The sequence below is a fragment of the Curcuma longa genome, chromosome 7, assembly GCF_044706935.1.
Source record: "Curcuma longa cultivar G26 ecotype Majalengka, Jawa Barat chromosome 7, ITB_CL_G26_1.1, whole genome shotgun sequence".
Lineage (NCBI taxonomy): Eukaryota > Viridiplantae > Streptophyta > Magnoliopsida > Zingiberales > Zingiberaceae > Curcuma > Curcuma longa.
In genome coordinates, this window is record NC_133867.1 from 2348409 (window position 1) to 2372487 (window position 24079).

General features: G+C 36.7%; 2 protein-coding genes, 3 non-coding genes and 1 pseudogene across 5 annotated transcripts; 5 read left to right on the forward strand and 1 right to left on the reverse strand.

The window, feature by feature from the left end:
- The first annotated feature begins 1735 nt into the window (after window positions 1-1735).
- LOC141831964 (glucan endo-1,3-beta-glucosidase-like) lies at window positions 1736-3009 on the forward strand (annotated as a pseudogene).
- On the reverse strand, window positions 2940-7351 carry LOC141831965 (nascent polypeptide-associated complex subunit alpha-like protein 1). Its single transcript, XM_074719416.1, has 4 exons — window positions 7256-7351; window positions 5169-5247; window positions 3506-3636; window positions 2940-3426 (listed from the first exon to the last, which is right to left on the reverse strand). The coding sequence occupies exons 1-4, from the start codon at window positions 7313-7315 to the stop codon at window positions 3133-3135; spliced, it is 564 nt and encodes a 187-aa protein (XP_074575517.1). The 5' UTR covers window positions 7316-7351; the 3' UTR covers window positions 2940-3132.
- An 11515-nt stretch (window positions 7352-18866) lies between these two features.
- Window positions 18867-18938, forward strand: TRNAP-UGG (transfer RNA proline (anticodon UGG)). Its single transcript has one exon. It is a non-coding gene; the product is annotated as a tRNA-Pro (tRNA).
- Window positions 18939-19036: 98 nt separating this feature from the next.
- Window positions 19037-19108, forward strand: TRNAT-UGU (transfer RNA threonine (anticodon UGU)). The gene has a single exon. It is a non-coding gene; the product is annotated as a tRNA-Thr (tRNA).
- A 1702-nt stretch (window positions 19109-20810) lies between these two features.
- TRNAP-UGG (transfer RNA proline (anticodon UGG)) lies at window positions 20811-20882 on the forward strand. Its single transcript has one exon. It is a non-coding gene; the product is annotated as a tRNA-Pro (tRNA).
- Window positions 20883-21789: 907 nt separating this feature from the next.
- LOC141831575 (glucan endo-1,3-beta-glucosidase-like) lies at window positions 21790-23294 on the forward strand. Its single transcript, XM_074718959.1, has 3 exons — window positions 21790-21906; window positions 21991-22367; window positions 22440-23294. Exons 1-3 carry the CDS (start codon window positions 21834-21836, stop codon window positions 23058-23060), a joined length of 1071 nt encoding a protein of 356 aa, XP_074575060.1. The 5' UTR covers window positions 21790-21833; the 3' UTR covers window positions 23061-23294.
- The last annotated feature ends 785 nt before the right edge of the window (window positions 23295-24079 follow it).

Here is a 24079-nt window from a genome sequence, read left to right on the forward strand (position 1 = left end):
TTGTGATTAGTTTAATTTGTTGTATTGGTTAACTTGTTATATCGAGATTGAATTGGTCTAACTTGTTGAATTTGTTAACATGTTGGATTGATTAGTTTATTATATTTTGGTAGTTAATTTGTTAAATTGGTTTGTGATTGTATTGTTGTATATTGGATTGTAATTATATTGTTGTATATTGGATTGTAATTATATTGTGCAAATTATCGTTTGTGATGATTTATGATTGATTATGTAAATGTAAATAGGAAAAATACAAAAATGGGAAGATTCAGTAAAATTTTTTTGGATATTAGCAATGAAATATTAAATATTTTATCATTAATTTATGACGGATTTTACATTTTCGTCGCTACTAATTAGTGATGGAGTTAAATAGTCGTCACTAGATCAGAGACGAAACAGTACATTCTATTTATGATCTTAATGACGGATTTAGCGACAGATTTAATTATCCGTCGTTAATATTAACAACAGCTATTTAAATATATCGTTGAAGTTAGTGATGGATATTAAATAATTTATCGTTAATTAGCGATAAAAATTTAAATTCGTCGTTCAATGATCTCAACAATTGATTTTTTAAAGATGAGATAAATCGATCACTAATCGGAAATAGCGATCAATTAGTGACGAAATATTGATCGTAGGATTTAATATTCTTGTAGTAAGGAGCTATTATTCATTCATGAGCAACATTGTCTACCTGTTGAATTTTAGGAGCAAAAATGGTATTTTCATTCTTTTTGATGCATGTTAACAAGGGAATCAAGAAAGTCAAACTAGGTGCTCATTGAAAGACTTTCAACTTAAATTAGTTTGAGAATTACCCAACATGATTTGAATTATGCATATGGTTTAATTCAACACGATAAAAACTAAATCCACGACGTTAATATTAGCGATGGCTATTTAAATCTGTCGCTAAAGTTAACGACAGATATTAAATAATTCATCATTAATTAATGATAAAAATTTAAATCCGTCATTAAATGACGTTGGCGATTGATGTTTTAAAGATGAGTAAATCAATCGCTAATCACAAATAGTGATGAATTAATGATGAAACATTTTGTTCATGAACTATTATTGATTCATGAGCCACATTGTACTACATATTGAGTTTCTAGGAGTAAATTCCTCTGTCGTGGTCAACTGTAACTTTTTGATTTATCTCCTCAAAGATGATCGTGAGACCAACCATACTACCGTTGAGGTGACGGATTTCATCTTTTGTTGAAGAGTTTCTCAGAGCAAAAAGGGTATTTTCATTCTTTTTGTGCATGTTAACAAGGGAATCAAGAAAGTCAAACTAGGTGCTCATTGAAAAACTTTCAACTTAAATTAGTTTGAGAATTACCCAACATGATTTGAATTATGCATATGGTTTTTATATTTTATATAATTTATCTTAATTTTTAATATGTTTACGAAAGCCAAAAACTCTTTAAAAGGATATTAAATAACAAATCGGTATAAAAATAATAAAGTTAAAATTTTCAGATTCAAACTTTGACTTTAACAAAAATATCTGCAATAATATGCCCGCGAATCAAGTTGACCGGTGGAAATTGGAACACAAGCTCCATGGAACACGCCTCGATGACCAAACTGACGTCAACGACTGTCGGCACGACTGTCGGCGATCAGTCAAAGTTCTTGTCTCTACATTTCTAATGTTTATTTATCAGTCAGAATATCTTCTTCTTGTCTAGAAATCAATCATCCTGTTGTCGTGATGATTGCCTTCGTTGCCCTACTGGTTTCGACTTTGATTGCAGCTCCAGCAGGTAATTCACTTCCTTCTCTCTCTCTCTCTCTCTCTCTCTCTCTCTCTCTGTTTTCGAGATGTCAAAATTGGTACTTGCTACGTTGAATTGCAGCTGCGCAGCTCATCGGAGTTTGCTATGGCATGGAAGCAGACAACCTCCCCTCGCCGGCCGATGTCGTAAGCCTCTATAGGTCCAACAGCATCTCCAGGATGAGACTGTACGGCCCCAACCAAACCGTCCTGCAAGCCCTCGCCGATTCCGGCATTCAACTCCTCATGGGCGTCCCGACGACGGAGCTGCGATCCCTGGCCACCAGTTCTTCGGCCGCCATGGACTGGGTCCGGAGCAACGTGGCCGCCCACTGGCCTGGCGTCGCCTTCCGCTACATCGCCGTCGGAAACGAGGCGGTCCCGGGATCTTGCAGTACGTCCTCCCAGCCATGCGCAACGTCCACACTGCTCTGGCTTCGGCCGGCCTTGACAGCCGTGTCAAAGTCTCCACCGCGGTCGGCGGCGACGTCCTCGGATCCTCCTTCCCGCCCTCCGCCGGCACGTTCTCTACAGACGCGAGTACGTTCTTGAGCCCGATAGCGGCGTTCTTGGCCAACACGAGCTCCCCGCTCCTGGTTAACGCCTACCCTTACTTCGTGTACGCCGGCAACCCCAACCAGGTGTCGATTTCCGACGCTTTGATGAACGGAACCAGCACAGTCGTAGTGGACGGTGAGTTCCCGTACACGAACCTCCTTGACATGATGATCGACAGCTTCCGCGCGGCTTTGAAGAGGGAAGGCGTGCAGCGGCCGGCGGTGGTGGTGTCGGAGACTGGATGGCCGACGGCGGGAGGATACGGAGCAAGCGTGATGAATGCGCAGACGTACATCGGGAATCTGATCAGGCACGTCGGAAGAGGAACGCCGACCAGCTCAGGTGAGCTCGAGGCGTATATCAATGGGATGTTCGACGAGAACCAGAAGTCTCCAGCGGTGGAAGGAAACTTTGGCTTATTCAAGCCAAACATGCAACCAGTTTACCCACTCAATTTCTTAGGCAATAGCCCAGCATTTGATGGGAAATCAGAATCCATCGTCATTGGAAACATTCGACTTACCGTAAGCCTACATGTTCCATCTTGATTGTACAAGTTGCTGGAAAAAACAGAGAGATCTAACCATGAAGCAATCCTCTGAAATTTGAAAGTGCAAACAAAGTATTAAAAATAAATAATAACGCACAGGATTTGACGGACTCCAAACATAAACTACTAAACTTGAGTAGATATGGTCTTACGACGATAGCTCTCGGATAAAGATTTCAAACACTAATTTGTAAGTTCCATGATGGCTGTGACAATATCACCTTCAGCAGCTTTGAGCGCATGTGACGGCCTTAGACCTGGAAACCCCAGCCTGGGTCATCACCAATTCGATGTCCTTCGGCTCCACGTCCGTCTCATCGACCTCTTCGTCATCCTGTGCGATGGCAGATGGCTCGGGTTTTGATATCACATGGCTCATGTCTGGGGCCTTGAACTGCTCGGCAGCTTGAGTCTGCAACTGCGAGCTTAGGTCCTCAATCTTGGCTTCTCCGAACACGACGTAGGTGTCTGATGTTGGACTCTTGAAAACATCGGGTTTTGATATGACAAACAATATCTGGATTGACAGAATAATAATGTCACCTTGAAGTTCATAACAAATTGGAAGAAGAAACAGTAATAACTGGTCGACTTACATTCTTGCTCTTCTTTACTGTTACACGGCTGACGCCGGGTACTGGCTTCATACCAAGCTTCAGCATAGCCTTCCGGCTCTTTTTCTCACTCCTACTTTGTTTTGACCTTCCAGAGGCATCTCCTTCTTGTCCTGTATATATTTTAAAAGATAGATATATTCATAAAATATTAAAAAACTTCATTTCGATTGACAATAACAACTGCAACCAGTTTTGAAGATCTGATCTGTAACATGGGTTACTAACACCGTAACCAGCGAAGATGTTTGGGGAAAAAAACTAGACTAAAAATAAAAACCACATGCTTGTTAGATAATGAAGTTCATATGTTTAACATGAATTTAGTAGATGCAAAAAATATATATAATTGAAGGATCTTAAGTCAAACAACAACTATGTAGAAAATTGGCACGAAGAAAAATGGAAAAAGAAACAAATATAAGTTCTAAAGGTTTTAAAGAAAAATGGCACGTTTTAACTTTACTGTAATAAACTGACAAGTCACAAGGAGTATTTACACAGCAACCAGCTTATCATTTTATTAGTCTTTCAAGAAAAACAAAAAGAGAACACATAACTATCTTTATGAAGCAAGATTCTACTCTACAATCTACTATAAGCTTATATAATGAAGATAATAGTGAAAATGTAAAGTTTAATAAATCTCGAAAAACAAAAAAATGAGGGAGAATCAAGACAGCTCGAGAAAACAGCTTAAGGGAATCGCAAGCCTTACATAAAAAAAGACTAGTGAAGCAGGCCATTATATAAAATTGGTGGAGTCAATAACAGACATTAAAAGCTGTGTAATTAGTTACCTTTTAAATTTATGCCAGAATTTGAGTATCAAGAAGAATAACTATACTTTCCCACTTCTTTCACTAAATTATAAATGTCAATCATGCATATAACTATTTTAATTAGAATCAAATTAAATGGAATATTGACAATTAGCATACGAAATTAGACATTACCTGCCGCACATTAAAGAAAGTTTAGTTTCAAATTTATTTTATGTCAGCCACTTGAATTAATTGACAAAACAATATCTTTTTTGGGGAAAAAATCTTGCTCCATGTACCCATTGTTATAGATAATTGGTTTATAAGAGAAAGTTGAAGTGACTAATATATAAATTGCAACATGTAATTGAATTTGAAAATTCAACATGGTTCACATCAAAAAGAACAAATATAAGATCGAAAATGAATTTCAAAAATATTAAGGTTTAAATTATATAAATAAATATAAATGTTTTTAAAATACAATTTACAAGTAAGGTGTGCCAATCCATCTTTAAGATGATGAGAAGGCACACCAATTCCAACATTTCTGCCATCTAAACACCATTCCATGATCTAACCAGTTTCTCATCGGAGCCTCTGAATTACCAGCTAAGGCAATAAATGAAACCAGAAACTGGACTAGCACAACGATTTAGAGGAACAAACCACAGAATAGAGAGCACAGCCTGTATATGCTGTCTAGTGTCCATTTTTAATTTGACAAAAAAAAACAAATACGACGAGTATATCACAATAGAATATTATATATACTTAAAATATCTGTCCAATACACACTATGTTTTATCCACACCAGAGCCTCAGAAGTCTCAAATGCTAATAAAGAATAATTATTGGAGCAGCAAGAAGAGTCATGATACCTTCATCTTCTTTATCATCGTCGTCGTCGTCATCGTCGTCATCATCTTCCTCATCATCCTCCACAAGTGGTTCATCATTCTGTTAAAAAGGTTGCAATAAGCTCTCCTTAAGGCACATTAGTCAAAATAATTAGATAACTCTTGTTGGTAATAGCAAAAAGTATTTAGTAAACCTAACTAACTAGTATCTTAATCTGTTTATGTTTTCTTGTTTAATTGCAATAACAAGAAGCTGTGTTACTCCCAACTATTTGGGGTGCTACCTTGTTTTAGTTGTTAGCAACAAATTTATAGCATCCAAATTATCATATAATCTGTCATATTTATTTGATGGAGATGAATTAGAGAAGAAACAAAATACAAAAATAGTTTAATAGTGTGTTTACTTGGACAAAAGAAGAGGGAAAAGTAATAGCTTTATTTGTCAATTTCTCCAATATAAACAGAGATCAAGGAATTTAACTCCTACCAACTCCTCCATTTTATTTCCACCCAAGTCATAATGAAAATAAAGAGGGTTCTGAGTCCCTAATAAAAACAAGCATATGGATGTAACATTAATTTCTTCCTTTCAGTTTCTATAAATTGCAAGATTGCCAAAAGTGGAGTAGGAAGATAATGCAATCCAATTCTTTATTTTTTTACCTCATTTGAACTAATACTTTCTATCTCACTTCCACTCCATTATCTTGCTTCCATTTTTTTCACCCATCTTTTTTACTTGGACAGAGACAAAAGGAGGATAATAATATTATAGACCATATTTATATTTAGAAGCTCAAACTTGCCTTTTCTCCACTTGTTCAAGATTTGGACAAAATCAAATGGAAGATTTGGATGGATATAAATCTTTTCCTCTCCTCTTCCTTCTCAGTAAATAAATGAAATTACAAGTTTTCAGGTCCTTTTCTTTCCCTTTCTACTTATTTTTCAAATAACACAGCATAAATACAAAGTTTACCAATCAAAATATACCGCACATCAATCTTAAGGGATCTTCAATCAAAGCATGGGATCAGGCTTCCTTAAACAGACTAGGTAGCAACAAGGTTCATGTTGGACAACCTCAAATTCTACAGGCTAATGTCTCACATACCTATTCAAGAAAACTAAAATTTTTCAGACAATCAGACCAGAAGCCCACTATAACATGTTTACACTGGATAGCTACCCTCAAAAGTTAACAACGTTCAAGTGTCCATTTTACTAGAGTTATAATACTAGAGATACAAGATTTAATACCTAAGCAATGGGATATAATAGAAGTTACACAAGACAACTTCATTGAAGCCAGTAAAATGTACTTCCCTTAGAATTGAAATGATCATGAAAGAAACCAATAAACTGAAATATGAGATTGCAAGGTGCACATAGTTTACAAGTCACAATTCCTACAAGCGTCATGTTTTGTTTGGAGTGAGTCTTGATCAGTTAGTATGGATCCTAGTACAAATTGACAAGCCAATCCACCTCAATTGATAGCAATTTGATAGATGAGCACTGCAGAATGTAACTGACACCAATCATATACAACCATTAGTGGATCTCACGTCTCACCATGTATCAGCGCAAATAATGCGAACCAACACCTTGATATTGGATGCCCAAGACATTTGCACAAGAAGAAACATAACAAACGTCACCAAAATTGAAGTTTTGCGATGAGATTATGAAAACCAAAAAAGATATGAAGACATAATCTCATGCTAACAGAGTATCAACGTAGAAAAAAAATCAACATCATTTTTTCCATTTCGTTCGCCTTGTGATTCTTAAAAGCCCCCCAAAATTACCGATGCATTAATGGTCGACCACAACAATAAAAGGTTACGAGACTTACATGCCTACAAATCAGATAAATTTTTAGTAAAGGAAGCTTAAAGTACAAGATCAATTAGATGTAGTATGTATCCACTAAGATCTCGTGCATTTTCACAATATGCTCCGAATCTGGACGACAAAAGGTCGCATCTTCAACAATTTTAAACAAAAGATTCAAACAAGAACACTCAGATCAAAGCCCAGAAGAGTCTATAGTACAAAGAATGGAACTTAAAAGCGAACAATAAAGGGATTCAGTAACTCACATCGAATTTTTGCTGCTCGAGATGAGCGGCGAGTAGTTCCTCTTGTGTTTGTGCAGTCATCGTGATCCAAGGGAAGCGGCTGCTCGAAAACCCTAACGACGCACGCCAAAGATGCCCACTCGCTCGAGGTTATAAAGGTAGTTGGTCTACTGTACTAAATTACTAAGTTGCCCCTCATTCTTTTCTTCTGTAATTTTTCTTTTTAAAGATGAAATTCATCATTTTAACGATTTATCAACTTCATGATATTTATGATAAATCAAAACTACAGTTAGTCATTCTCTTTTTTTAGAAGACACCTAAAGTTGAATTAATATAAAAAATATTTTAATTACGTCCTGTATACTTGATCGATCCAACTATTATAATACAAAGCAACTACCTAGATAAATGATTGTGTCAAACGAATTTAAGATCGTGAGTTTTATAAGTCATTCTCACTCCCCTTGCTCTTTAAGTGTTTTTCTTGATTGTGCTTGTTTTCGTTTATAATCATCCTTCCATTGTCAAGCTTTCTATTTTCATTTATCATCATCCTTAGATTCCATTTTTCATGCTTTCTCTTTGTACTTTATCAAAAATCTATGAAAAATTCTTTAAATGTTTGTTTACTAGCATGTTGATGTGAGCATTTGAAGGCAATGTAACAAGTAAGCATAATGACTTAATATGCATCCTAAGTTATATTTGTTAAAGTAGAAGCTTTGATCAAAATGCTATAGTATGTATGTTTTTTTTATCAAAATTACTATAATATGTTGTAGTTTTGCTCTAAATTGTTTTGATGTGGTTAAATCGGGAAGTGCAGATAAATCAGAAAATGCAGATGGGTTTTGAAGGATGACCCAGTGTCATAAGTTTTTCAAATTCCTCAAGTGTAAAGTACTTTGAGATTTAAACTCTCATTACCTAAGGAGTCTATCCCACTTCTTACCATCACACCATAGTCTTATGGGTATTTTTTTTAGGCCCTTTATTGCATATATATAGGACCTAGTGAAGGTCACCTAGCTAGAGATCGATAAGTAGAAGATCCTTTTCATAAGTTGTAGACATCCTAAAGAATCTCAACATTAGAGGCTTTGTCTAGAATATATTTGATAGTTGGTACCGTGAAGTCGAGTGTTATATCTATCAAAATGTCAGATTGAGTTTAATAAGAAAAGATGTTGTTAGACAATCTCGTTGTCGGAGATTACAAGGGAAATTGTTAAATTGAAATTAAAATTTAACTTTAACTTATCTGTTAAAAGGCCTAAGCAGATAATCTCAAATTACCAGCGGGAATGGTTTAATCAAGCTATATTGAATGTTTCCTGAGTCAAAACAATAATCATTGAGTTGCTTCGAGTGCTTCCTGAGCCCGAGTGAGAAGCAAAGTGTCGAGTAGGCGTGTGTTGAGCTTGCCTGAGTCAGTCGAGTTCTCCCATGTCAAGATGCAAGTTGCCCAACTACCAAAGGATGAGTACCGACTTACTGAGTTGGTCGAATAGCAGAGTCACTGAGTCAACAGAGTACTCTGAGTGTTGAGTCACTGACTCGACATCTCCTCCAGGTGCTTGGGAGGAGATGTTGAGTGCTCAGGAGGAGATGTCGAGTCAAGAGAGAAGTCGTCCGACTGTTGAGTATTGCCTGAGTGCTAAGTGCTCGAGCATAGAGTTCAAGTGCTTGGGAAATACTCTTGAGTGAGTTTCCAAGTGCTTGGAAATTGAGAAGTTGAGGTTTGCATTCAATGCAATTTCTTTAAAACAGATTCACCGTAACTCCTGTTGTGCTTTGAGGTTGTCATGAGTCATCTATTTCCTAGAATACTACGACAAACCATGATTCACAACAAGCACTGGTGGCCATGGCAAACTGAGAAGTACTCGAATGCTACCATGGGTATTATGCCAAGCAAGAGATGCACAACAGAGAGAGCAAGGGGGGACGCAAGTGGATGGAGATTCTCTTCTTCTTTTACTATAGCTTTCGCTCATCTCTCCTGCTCAAGATCTCACTTCTTTTATAGGAGTGTCTCCCCTTTGATTAATCTGACATTCGTCGTGCTCGCACATGGGTTAAATTGGTTCAATGCAATCTGAGATCTAGATTTGAGAAAAAGGAGACATCATGCCCTAGGTGGTTAGGCTTGACCTTACATTTTAATATTTGAGAAAAAAGTTTAAATTAAACCTTACATATGTATTTAATATGATTATTGAGTTGTATAAGAACTTGGCAGGACAACCTAGAACTTACAAAGTTTGTGACTCGATAAGGTTGAGTGTGGATGATGCATTGGCACAGTCAAGATAACACACTCAATGGCTTGGAGGTTCAATGGAGTTCAGATAAGGTTGCATAAGACATCTAAAGAACCATAAGACGAAAAATATTAAAGTGATATTGGAGTAGCTCGTGGAGCTTAACTTAGCTTGGCTAAGTTAGTTAACTTGGTGGTTAAAGGTCTATTAGATATCAAAGAAGAATGAAATAGGACATATAAGGATTTGTTAGACGAGGAATATTGAGACACAACATTAACGATCGTTGGAAGAAGGTGACTAAACATGGTTGAGTTGGTTAGATCCTTTTGAAGTTGTTTGACGTGAAAAGTTGTTGACAAATAAACTTGCAGTCTTATTCAACCCAATTGACTGAATGCAGTTTGAGTTTACTAAAATTATTATTAGTTGACCAAATGAAGACTTAGTCGACTAAATTCTAGTTGTTGGTCAATAAAGTTATCTTATCAAGATTTCAATTCATTGTTGGATAGTTAAGTCGAGTGTTTCCAAAGAGAAGCATCCAAATGAGTTGTATGTCTACTCAAATTCACTCTGGGCAATCCCTGACAACGACACAATAAACTCAAATTAATACAAACTGATATCAAATCATCGAGACTAGTATTAAATACTATCTCCGTAAAATGATATTGCTCCGCTACACCCCGTGAGAAAAGAGCACATGGGTGTTTGTGTTAACTCTATTAACACAACAACATAAATAAGGAATGTAAGCTCATGGAATTTATCGATGTAGGACTATTCTGTTAAATTTGAGAGGTATCATAAGGCAATCGCCTTACGGTTATCCTATTTATTGGATAAATAGCAATTCAATATTTGAGTACACATTCCATATGTGTTTGATTGGATCTTAAACTCAAATACTGAATGTCCGCAATACGATTTATAACATGAGAGAATTTATGATTGGATCACAACTCGTGAGCATCTCTACATGTGCAATTATGAATGTATTAAAATTATTCCTAGTCGAGGAATTGATTAGCACGGACGTCATCGATTCTGTCGAGACTAGCACGTTTAAACTCCTTAGTTAACCAAACAACCGATTTCACGACTAAAGACATTGGATGTTGAGAGTTAAACGTGGATGCTGGTTAAAGGCAACCAGTTCATTGGAAGTGACTTGTCTTGAGACTTCATATGGTTCGATACATATGTCAATGAAGATCTCAGTGCAGCTTAAGTGCTAGTTTTCTTTGACTTACGGTATTCAAGTCACCTTGGTCATGGAGACTTATACTTTGACATCTTAAGCAAGCATCTCTGAGGAGGTGTGGACCTGGGATGATTGGGTATAAGTCGAAGTGCCCGAAGGTGTTTGAATAGCCCACAGAGGATTCATCGCTCCTTGGAAAAGGAGACATATATCTTGTGGTCACTTGTCAGGATTGTTACCAAAAGTCTTTAGTCAAAGCATTACATGTTAAGAGTACGGTACTTTTGAACACATGTACAAGTAAATTAAATCTATAGGACAAGAAAGCAGCTTGGGCTAGGTGTGACGTAGTCAGCCTAGTGGGGACCGACACATAGACTATGTCTTGAACCAAGTAGGTATAAGACGGTGAAAGGAACGAGACACGATTCAGTGTAGCTGCTGAAGAGTTTAGAAATATTCTGGAATCAATCATTAATTTTTCAATCAATTGGAATCATGATGTACTACTAGGTGCCACTCATGATCGTTTCATAATTAATTGTTAATTACAGACGACCAACACAATAAGAAATCTATTGGGTCACATGCACTACAAACCGTCCAAAGGACTTAAAACGAGTTTGAGAATTAGATTCTCAAAATGAGAGAAATAAAGTCTAGTTAGACCAGACAAAGGACAATATGATGAAATTCGTCTTACGAAGATGAAACGAACAAAACTGATTTTGTTTAAATCAGAGACCGTTTGGTTACTGAACCAAATGATTCGATTTTGAACCAAATTGAACCAACTTGGTTTGGTTCATGATGGAAGAGATTTTGGCAAAATGAAAGAAATGAGAAGTTTTATCTTGGGAAGCCAAAACGAACAAAACTAATTTGGGTCAAATCGGAGTTCATTTGGTTAGTGAACCAAGCGAACCAAAGGTCAACCCGATTTGCTACAGTGTTTGGGATTAAAATCCGGTTCAGCCAGAAAACCCTAATCGGGTTTAAGCCGATTTAAACCTAATCGCTAATGGTGGTTACTGTAGCATTCTCTTTAAAAGCAGAGAATCACAATTTAGGGCGTAGCGCATCCCTGTTTCATCTCCCATGCGAGCAGAGCGGCGCCGATCCCTACTCATCCTCTTCCCAACTACGCGGCGACGTCGTTCCGGTGAGTGTGGTGGCCGATCCCGGGCAAGGAGGCCCTTTTTTGGTTGCTGCTTCTCCCCGTGAGCGCACATCGGCCGCGAGAACCGCCGTGCTTCTGCCCTAGTGACGTTGTGCCCTTGCTCCGATCGCACCCACCTCCGTCGTGGCTCTGCCAGCGAAAAAAGAGCACGGCAGGGGCAGAGGTGGCTTACGACGGGCGCGGATGGCGTGCACGGTGCTGCTTACGACGAGCGGAGGTCGCTTTTGGCGTGCGCGGTGTTGCTTCCGGTTCCAGGGTGGTTTTCCGATGGTCACAATGTGGTGGTCGTGGTGTGGGCTTCCTTTTCTTCACAGAGCGCGGCACAGGCCTCTGGTCTGGCTCCTCCTATGTGCCGCACCAGCCGTAGCCATCCTTCGCCACTCATCCTTCACGGCGCTGTCCAAGGTCTCCCGAGCGTGCCAACCGAGACCCACAGGCGGCAGAGGATGTACAGCCTTGACTTCCCGATTGTGATCGGGCTCTTCCTGACAGTGGTTGTATGGGATTATTTGTGTGTGTTCTGTTTCAGTTGTGGTTGTATGTGGAGAGGAAGAGAAAAGGTTTTGTTTTATTTTCTTTTTCCATGATTTATGAAATTGCTACCGGAATAATTGTCACAAGGCACTAGTTTATTTTGATATCAGGAGTTGCCATAGCTACCAGAACTTATGAAGTTTTTAGAGATTATTCCATCCATGTCGAAAACATTTTAACTGTTTGTCCCAAATCGACAGTCAATGGTTGACCACCGAAACTACACTGAGAATTCAATTTTCGATGATAGTCAAAAAGCCCCGGAACGATCGCGACAAACGTTGTTGCATGATTTTTGGAATAAGGCTTCTCTCGATTCGATCGTCATCGATCATCGGCTAGTACCGAAGATGATGACGCGACTCGTGGCTTCCGAAGTCGTCCAAACGAGAGCTTGGCATGGATCACCAGTAGAGGCAGGACTTTGGACGAGGACCTCTCGATTGATACCAATCTCGCTCAAACGTCATCAGAAAGGTATGCAAAATTATTTAGTTTTCTATAAATTTTAATGTTAGAATAATTTCTAATCAAAAAATTTTAATTTCCTATCATGCCTTGTATGCTGTTATTTCCTGCTTTGCATGCGTGTGTTGATAATAATTAGCTGTTAATTATTTAATTATTTCCGCTGCGCACGTTTGTGAAACGTGTTAACATGCGTATTGCACCGGAACGATCCCAACAGTGGTATCAGAGCCTGATAGTGCAAGGCCTACGCGTAAAATAGTTTTACGTGTAGTAGTTAATCGTAAATTTAATTTAGAAAATTTTTAAAAGATTTTAATTTAGAATTTCTAATTATAGAAATTTCTTAATTTGTTAGAAAATTTCGTATTAGGAAATTTATTTTTTAATTAATTAGATTTTCTTAATTAAAATTTTATTTCTAAAATAGAGAAATTTTATAATTTAATTTAGAATTTCTAATTATAGAAATTTCCTAATTAGTTAAGAAATTTCGTATTAGGAAATTTATTTTCTAATTAATTAGATTTTCTTAATTAATAATTTTATTTCCTAAAAGAAAATATTAAGATTTAATTTAGAATTTCTAATTGTAGAATTTTCTAATTTGTTAAGAAATTTGGATTAGAAAATTTGTTTCCTAATTAATTAGATTTTCTTAATTAAAGATTATATTTTCTAAAATAAAATATGTGATTAGATATGAAAATTTATTTCCTAATTTAATTAAAGAATCTTGATTTGTAAAATCAGATTCTTTACCATATTTTATTAAATAAAATTTACGATAACTATGGCTGGAAATAGTTATAATTAGTTGCATTAATTATGTCATGTCATATAATTTGTCATGATTAGTTGCATTAATTATGTCATGTCATTTATTGTCATGTCATGTAGATAATTTAATTGTTTGCATGAAAAGAGGATGAGACCTGGAAATCCCTTACAAATAATTAAAGCTAACACCTTCCGATAATATGGTTAGAACCGGAGTTTAATTTCTTGTTTGGGTTGTTGGACTCTCTCCAAGTTCGGCCTGAAATTAAACATGTTAGAACCATCGAGATATGATCTCACGATTATCGGGTTGGCTTTAACTTGAAGCGTTGATTTGTTGAACTCTCTCCAAGGTCAATGCGGATAAAGGTGAAGTCGGGTGTTATACATACGATGTATACGTGATACATAATCGGTATATGATACCTACCATTGTAGTTAAGACTTAAGAATGAATTGTTGGACTCTCTCCAAGGTTATTCTTATTTATATATGGATATCAACCCATTTGGAAATATACCTTAATTTCTTATCTGAATATAAATAGGATAATTAATCTATGAAAATATATTATAAATTATCTCCTTATTTACTCAATTGTATTTCTAGATTTAATTGATTACTTTTGTTGTGCATAATTGTAGGATACCAACAATTTGACTAATTTAACCTTTAGGATTGGTATCGAAATTTGAGAATTGTTCTTAAAATCCGAAATTGTAAATTTTATCTAGAGTTTATAAAAGGAAAGTAGGCATATGATGTCTCTTCCACAATATCAAAATTTTCATAATTTTATCTTACATTTAATTGGATCTTAAACTTAATTACTGAACGCCCACAATACAATTCATAGCATAAGAGAATTTGTGATTAGATCACAACTTATGAGAATCTCTACATGTGTAATTATGAATATATTGAAATTATCCCTAGTCGATGAATTGATGATTATGGACGTTATCAATTTTGCCAAGACTAACACATTTAAACTCCTTGGTTCAACAAGTAGTCGATCTCACTAGTTGGAGATATTGGATGTTGAGAGATAAATATGGATGCTGATTAAAGGTAATCAGTTCATTAGAGTGACCTGCTTTGAGACTTCGTATGGTTCTTTTTAAGTTCATGTCAACGAAGATCTCGATGCGGCTTAAGTGTGAGCTTCCTTAGATTTGTGGTATTCAAGTTACCTTGATCATGTAGGCTTATACTTTGACATCTTAAACAGACATCTTTAATAAGGTGTGGACCCAGGATGATTGGATATAAGTTGAAGTGCCCGAAGGTATTTGAATAGCCCACAGAGGATTCATCACTCTCTACTAAGAGAGAAGTATACCCTACGACCACTTGTTGGGATTGTTACTGAAATTCTTTGGCCAAAGTAACACATGTCAAGAGCATGACACTCTTGGACACATGTGCAAGTAACTTGAATTCATAAGGCAAGAGATTAGCTTGGGCTATGTCTGACATAGTTAGCCTAGTGTGGACTGGCATAGACAAACTATGTCCTGAACCAAATGGGTATAAGACGAGTGAAAGGAACGAGACACGATTATTAAAGCAGCTGAAAGGTATAGAAATCATTCTGAAATTAATCATTGATTTTTCAATTAATTGGGGATTATGATGTACTACTAGGTGTCACTCATAATCATTCTGAAAATTAATGATTAATTATGGACGACCAACATAACCGAGAACCTATTGGGTCACACGAACAAGAAATTTTCGAAAGGACTTAAAACGAGTTTGAGAATTAGATTTTAACATTGAGAGAATGCTGATTTGGTTAGACCAAACAATGAGAAAAATTGATTTGGTTTAAACCAGGAGGAATTTGGTTGTTGAACTAAATGATTTAATATTGAACCAAAATTAAATCAACTTGGTTTGATTAAAAATGAAAACTATTTTAGTAAAATAAAGGGGATGACCAGATTCATCTCGAGAACATGAATCAAACAAAACTTATTGGATCAAATCGGAGGTCGTTTGATCACCGAACCAAACGAACCAAAAGTAAAGATGGTTTGCTACAATACTAATTAGCCTAAACCCGATTTAATTAAACCGAGCCCTTTTCTTCTCTTCTCAGCCCGATCCACACAACCCCAGCTGAACTAGCATTGCGACCCCTTCCTCCTCACCGACACGATGACCACATCCACTACCGCCTGGTCACCGCCGATAGCCAAGTTTTTTGCCACCTTTTTCGCGTCGGCGAAGGGTATAAGAGAGGGTTGAGGCTGAGGGTTTCATAGATAAGATAATTCACACACCCTAGCGCCCCTCCTCTTCTTCTTCTGCCCTAATTCTTGCCGTCGCCGCTGTGATCACCGCTCACACACGCTCCACCACTCGTCGGAGGAACCACCCGCCGGAGGAGAAGAGCATGAACAGATATTGACCTCTTCCCTTTTCTTTCGCGTGCTCCGGAGCCCGAAACCCACTGTTCTGCCAGTTTCTGCTCACTGCCGCTGCCGCCTTGGTCTACCGCCGACCAATCAGAATTCTGGTGAGGTTGGCCTTGCTGCCACCTAAGGTTCTAAAAACCCTAATTGCTATCGTCGAACCGTTCGCCGGTGAAGCTTTCGTGAGGTTCTTCGTTGGACGAAGAAATTGCAGGTGTTCCGAGATTTTTGGTAGATCATAGAGTTATTGATGTGTGCCTATGACTTTTCCATTTTCTCAAAAATTATTCTAGTAATTTTTCTTGTATTCTATGTTGTCGGAATTGTAAATTCTCGGCGATAGAAAGAAAGCCCCGAAAATGATCACGACGTGTGTTATTGTGTGTTTTCGATATTAAAATTTTCTCTCATATCGATCATTACTGCTCGTCGGCTAATACCGAAGACTGTGATGCGACTTGAGGCTTTGGAAGTCATCCTAAAGATCACTTTGCGTGGATCACCAGTAGAGGTGGGACTCGGAGGTGGATCGTGCAATTGATGCCCTTCCCGCTAAGCGTCATACCTCAGGTACATGTAGAATGTTAATTCTGTAAAATTTTAAATTTTCTACTATGTTTTGTACTTACTGTTTCCCTACTATGCATGTATGTGTTGTGATAACTTAATAATTATTGTCACTTTTATTTCCACTGTGCATATTTTTGAAACGTGAAACATGCACATTGCACCGGAATGATCCCAACAACTTTGCAGTGTTGTATCCTTCTTGATGGACCATTGAAATCTTACACACAATAAAAAATCTAAAATTTACTAAGACTTGATCTTGGATTAGTAGTGCGGGAGAAAATAGAACATATTAAAAAATTAAAAAATTGCTCGACAGTGGTTGCACTGTGTTCGTGCACCGCTCGTTCTGATATCAATTGTAAGATCGTTAAGAACACTAGAGGGGGTGAATAGTGCTTTCGTAGCATTTTCGAATTTCGTAGAGTACTCATAAATTCTTGCTATCAGAGAAGTATAGAATGCAGTGGAAAAATAAAAGACACAATGAAAGAACACGCAGATATTTACATGGATCACAACCACAAGCTGCTACTCCAAGACCCACGATCAAATGATCATTTCCGACAGGCAATCAACTATATAACACCCCTCTTACGGAAGGGAGTTAGCGATTACAAAATATAGAATCAGTAACAACGCTACTGACCTAATGAAATTAAGCACAAAATGAATTTACCGACAAAGTGAAGATATCGAATTCTGGTACAACTCTTCGGCATTCCGACGACGTTCCTGATTGATGCTTCGCGTGCAGATGGTCGTCGCTTAAGTGTAGAATGATGCATCAAGGGCTCTCCCTCGAGGCTCTTTTATTAGGGTATCTAAGCGCCTAGAAGACTTTCCAAGTGCCTCTACGTTGTTCGTCAATCCACCATCGGCATTGATGACTCGGCATTTCAGGCACCTGTATCCCTTTCTGGGCGCCTCTATGTTGAAGTAGAGGTTTTGAATAAACCTTGACTCCGCAATGCCTTATCCAGATCGGGGCCCTTGGAAGCTGAGATGTATCGACTACTGAGACTCTGCCACCTCACTGATTCGCTGGCCCCATTCTGTTGACGTCCAGTCGTCATCCGGGTGCTTGGATCCAAATAAGGGCGCCCGAAACACAAAGTTTCAACCCCTTCTTTCTTGCATTATAAGTTAGCACAAAACCAAAAATTAACAGAAAAATGTGCAACAGTTTCATAATAGTTTTGGTCTTGACTTCGGATTTTCATTGAAATCCTGGGTCAGACCGACACTTACTGTTCCCCTTGCCAAGAACGCGCTTTCACCCACTCCACTCGGGAGAATTTACCTGTTGTCAACAAGTCCTCTAGACTTGTTGGATTTCTACTTAGCTCGATTCTCAATCCCTAGGATTTTCACTGCTAGACATCTAGTCTACCTGACCTACCTAAACTTCCACCGCTAGACATCTTGTCTACCCTGACCTACCTAGACTTTCACCTAGTGCACTTGATCTGGCAAATCTTCTTGCCTAGTCCTCCAAATTAAGACTTCCTATCTAATCCTCCAAGTTAGATCTGCCTAACCTCCAGCTGGGATTTTTACTGCCTAGTCTCCGCTATGATTTCCCTGTGCCTAGCCTCAACTAGAATTTTCCTATGCTACCTACACACTTAAATCATGTTCATCAGTAAACATCACACACTTAATTTAAATCTTTTATCATGATCAAAATTAAGATTCGATCATATGATGCTCCCTATACCAATAAATTCTAGACAAGAAGTATAGAAAATAATTGAGTTTAAAGAATTGAGAAACAAAAATAGAGAATTTGATATAAAAATAATAAAATAGAGTATCATATTTATTAAATTTAAAGAATAATCATAATCCTTATCAAAAAAAAATAAGATTGATAACTTATAATTCCAATAGTAAAAACATAGTTCTTTCAAAAAAAATCTTTTAATCCACTGTTCCTCATCGTTAAATTTGGATCGAAATCTAGAAACGGATCAATTGCGATATTGAACTGTCAAACTGGGTTAATAGATAATTGACCCATTGACCCAGTTACACACTTATTGTCAGGTCTAATTCAAATTGAGTCCATGCAATTTTCACATTCTATGATTAGTTCCTTATACTCTATAACTATAAGTTATCTATCAAAAAAAGAAAAGTCCCTGTGGTCTAGTTAGAATACATTTATTATAAGAGGTAAATTTAAAATTCATTAGCAAGAAAAGGGTATTTAGTCTAGTGGCATGATTCTGGCTTTGGGTGCGAGAGGTCCCGAGTTCAATTCTCGGAATGCCCCTCTATTTAATTTTTTTGGCAACTAAAATTCAGCTAATTTTGGGAAACAATAAATGACTACTAATAATAAAGACAATAAAAAGAAAACAAAATCGAACGGCCCCTATAGCTCAGTGGTAGAGCGTCAGTCTTGTAAACTGAAGGTCTGTAGTTCGATCCTGCATGGGGGCATTTTATTAAATCTGGTCTAGAAGAAGAGAATAGAAAGAAAAAAGGGCAATTTTTTCAAAACACTTTTATGTGTAATTGAAAATGATTTAAAAGACACTTTCATATTTATTTTTTTGGTACATCATATAAAATTTTTAAGGTTTAATTCCATTAATTTTATAAAATTTATCCCATTATTTTCCTATAGTAAAATAGGACTATAAATAAGAAATAATAATTTTAATTTATTTAGTTTGAATTTCTAAAATTTTAAAGTCATCTTGTCTTGCATATGTAAATTTAAAATATAATATACACATCAAATATAAAAAAAATATAAACTATCATAATAGATTGACATATAATTATAATTATAAGCTCCAATACTTAAGTATTAAAATTAGAATTATTAAATAATATTAAAAATATTTAAAATTTATATTCTTTTAAAATTAAGCACATCAATTAAGATATGTTATGAATAATATGTATTTCATCAAACAATCGATATGCTAATAAAATATTTTTGAGTTGATCAAAAGTTATCAATCCAATGAATAGTCAATATGCTTAAGATATAATTGTGTTTGTGGTCAATCCAAATATTTAAACATAAAAATAACTTATTATTTAATTTACTAAATTTTTAATTATTTTTTTTTAGTTTATCTTATTATTTTTTAATTGTACAAATAAGTGTACACCTTTACATTTGGATTAAATAATTCTTGACAAAAATACTTAAATATGTATTTAAAACTAAAATTAAAAGAAAGATGCCCAATAAAAAAAAATTGACTAATGTTTCTTTTAATTTAATATTATAATATATAAATAAATTAAAATCGTTAATGAAAATTTGAATAATTGTGTTTAAAAATGATTGACTTCAAACTTAACTTAAGGTTAAGTTTTACTATGTTGCTTGAATGATCCATAGTCATCATTTGATTGGAAATTTATAAGATGTGTTATCATACTTATATTATATATATATATATATATTTTAAATGGAAGAGTGATGTTATTTTTTTAATATTTGATAAAAATATATGATTTTAAAAGGGGAGTATTTCAAACCTTCCAAGTTTTTATACTTTATTATATGATCTTAAAGTCAATAAATTTAATATCATCAAATTTCAAATTCGAAATTATCTTCTCCTGTCTTTTTTGAGACTGAGATGAACTTTCTTCCATTTGAATGCTGACAATAAGTAGAAAATAATTAAGTTTAAAGAATTGAGAACAATAATTAAGTTTAAAGAAGTGAGAAACAAGAGAATTTGATATAAAAATAATAAAATAGAGTATCATATTAATAAAATTAATTTAAAGAATAATGATTAATTAATCATAGTCCTTATCAAAAAATGATAAGATTGCTTAACTTACAATTCCAATAGTCAAAACATACTTCTTTCAAAAAAAACTTTTAATCGACAGTTTCTCATGATTAAATTTGGATCGAAATCATAATTGATCTAACTAAAAACTGATCAATTACGATATTGAAATGTCAAACTGGGTTAATAGATAATTGACCCAGTTACACTTTTATTGCCAGGTCTAATTCAAATTGAGTCCATGCATTTTTCACATTCTATGATTACTTCCTTATATTCTTTAACTATAAGCTATCTATCAAAGAAAGAAAGTTCCCTGTGGTCTAGTGGTTTACATATATTATAACATGTAAATTTAAAATTCTTTAATGTGAAAAGGGCATTTGGTCTAGTGGTATGATTCTCGCTTTGGGTGCGAGAGGTCCCGAGTTCAATTCTCGGAATGCCCCTTTATTTAATTTTTCAATTTTTTGGCAACTAAAATTCAGCTAATTTTGGGGAACAATAAATGACTACTAATAATAACAAAAATCAAAGAAAAAAAAACCATCGAACGGCCCCTATAGCTCAGTGGCAGAGCGTCAGTTTTCTGCATGGGGGCATTTTATTAAATCTGGTCTAAAAGAAGAGAATAGAAAGAATAAAAGGCAATTTGTCAAAACACTTTATTGAAAATGATTTAAAAGACACTTTCATATTTTTTTTTGGTACATCATATAAAATTTTTAAGGTCTAAAATTTTAAAGTCATCTATATAATTTTTTTTACATTCGTTTTTTTTCATAAAAATATTAAATTATTTATATTAAAAATTTTATTTAATAATCACAATCATCAAACTCTTAAATTTGAAAAAGCCAAGCTTATTTACTCAATGAACTTGCAAAATGGCTTACAAAACGTTTTCCTCACGTGAACTAATCTCTAATCTATCCATCTACATGTACAAAATTTTATCACTTATCTAAAAATCCATTTCATTAATAGAATAAAAGGAGAGTTTAATGTAAAGTAATCAAATCAAAGCAACTAGTCAAAAGTAGGTGAGACAACAAAGAAAAGTCTTAGCCTTATCCACTCACAAGACAATAATTTCCACAATAAGAAAAGTCTTCGCCTTATTTTGCTAATAAAAAATGATAAATCCCAATTAATTTCATGAACTCAATCTCTGGGTGATCAGCCCGATCCCACGAAAATTTCCTCATGGACTCAATCCCTGGGTGATCGAACCGCGAATCCTTAGGTCACAACCCGGATGTCCTACCGTTGCACCATTGTACCGGAGACCTTATTTTGCTAATAAACCTTTCTACAATCTTTCCATAATTTTCTATAAATGGATAAACAACAATGTGCGTGCTTCCAAAACAAAGATTATTCAAACATCTTCTCCCACCATGGCAACGAGAAAGGCCTTCTTCACGATCGTCATCGCATTACTGATTTCCATCCTCGTAGCTGTTCCTACGAGTAATCGATCGATATATATATAAACCTCCAGTGATCGCTCAATATCACAAATTCAAATTAATTATTTTCTATTTCTTTTTGCAGGAGCTCAATCGATCGGCGTCTGCTACGGTATGCTGGGGAACAACCTCCCTCCGCCGGCCGACGTCGTGAGCCTCTACCGCTCCTACGGAATCGGCAGGATGAGGCTGTACGACCCCAACCGGACCGCGCTGCAAGCTCTAAGGAGCTCCAACATCCAACTGATCATGGACGTGCCCAGAACAGAGCTCCAATCCATGGCCTCGAATCCCTCCGCCGCCGCCAATTGGGTTAGAGACAACGTGGTGGCTTACTGGCCTAGCGTCTCGTTCCGCTACATCGCCGTCGGCAACGAGCTCATCCCCGGCGACGCCGCCGCGCAGTACGTCTTACCGGCCATGCGCAACGTCCAGACCGCCTTGTCCTCCGCTGGACTTCAAGTAACAAAATTTAGTCTCAGTCGTCGTACGATTACAGTTCAATTGTGTTGATGAAAGCTGGCTCTTTTACAGAATCAGATCAAAGTATCGACGGCGGTGGACACCGGCGTGCTCGGCCAGTCCTACCCGCCTTCAAACGGCGCCTTCTCGGCGGCGGCGCAGGCTTACTTGGCCCCCATTCTCCAGTTCTTGAGGGGAAACAACGCCCCGCTCTTAGTCAACGTCTACCCTTACTTCAGCTACGTCGACAATCCCTCCCAAATCTCCATCGACTACGCCCTGTTCAGGGCCGGCGGCGTGGTCGTGCAAGACGGCCAGTTCGGTTACCAGAACCTCTTCGACGCCCAAGTAGACGCCGTGTACGCCGCGCTGGAGAAGGCTGGCGCGGGGAGCGTGGTCGTGGTGGTGTCGGAGAGCGGGTGGCCGTCGGCCGGAGGATTCGCGGCGAGTGTTGGCAACGCGCAGACGTACAACCAAAATTTAATCCGGCACGTCGGAAGAGGAACGCCGAGGAGGGCTGGGAGAGCGATCGAGGCCTACCTGTTCGCGATGTTCAACGAGAACCAGAAGCCTCCCGGCGTGGAGCAAAACTTTGGGCTGTTTTATCCTAACCGCCAGCCGGTTTACCCTCTCAGCTTCAGCCAAGGCGCCATTGATGAAGTCGATCGACTTGCAGACCTTCAAGCAGTTTAATAGCCAGTTGAATCCTAATTAACAATAAATAAATAAATCCCTCAACTTTATTTGAAAGTGAGGTAAATAAATAAAGACAGTTCTATCTTAATGATAAATCCCAATCACTCTCATGGATTCAATCCCTGAGGTGGCCGGTCCGGTCCCACAGAAGTTTCTCACCGACCACCGAGGTAAATCGGGAAGCGCATATGACGGCCAATCCAAATGCACAGCATCCTTTGATTGCGTTCCTCATTTGGAAGAAAATTCTTGCAACAATTCTATTTTAATGAATCTATACAGTCTACCATCAGCTATATAATTGATATAATGAAGATACATATTAGTGAAAAAAAGAACAGCTTAAGGAATCACAAGCCTTACATGGAAAAGACTAGCAAAGAAAAACTTAGAGCAATTAATTGTCTTTTTATATTTATGAGGACAGAACATTTTAGCATCAAGAAGAATAACAGAGTATAGCTTTAACTTCAGTTCTTCTTGTCATGATTGTATTAAATAAAATAAACTAACAAGTTGAAATTATCAAATTAGAAATATACAAATAAATAGAATTGTCTGTCAGATAGCATTCTTGTCGAACAAAATAGAAAGATATATAGCTTTTCAGTTCTTCTTATCCAACAGCATTCTTTGATTGAACCAGTTTTCATCTTAGATACTAAATTATATATCGGCCAGACAGTTAAATGAAAATAGAGGATGCACAAGCATGAAAAATCCAAATTCCATGAAATAAAAAGTTATTATGACAATTGGTTTTGAAGAGCAAATACAATGGAGAACATTGCCTATATATGTTTAATTTTCTAGGGTCCATTTTCTTAATTTGTGGGGGAAAAAATTAAGCATTTGAGTTAAATAGATATATAACCTTTGCCCTGCTTCAGCTACACCAAAGCCCCACAAATGCTCAAAAAGAACGATTCTTAAAGCAACAAGTGGAGTATATATAGATACCTTCAACATCTTCTTTATCATCACTATCATTATTATCGTCGTCGTCGTCCGTCTTC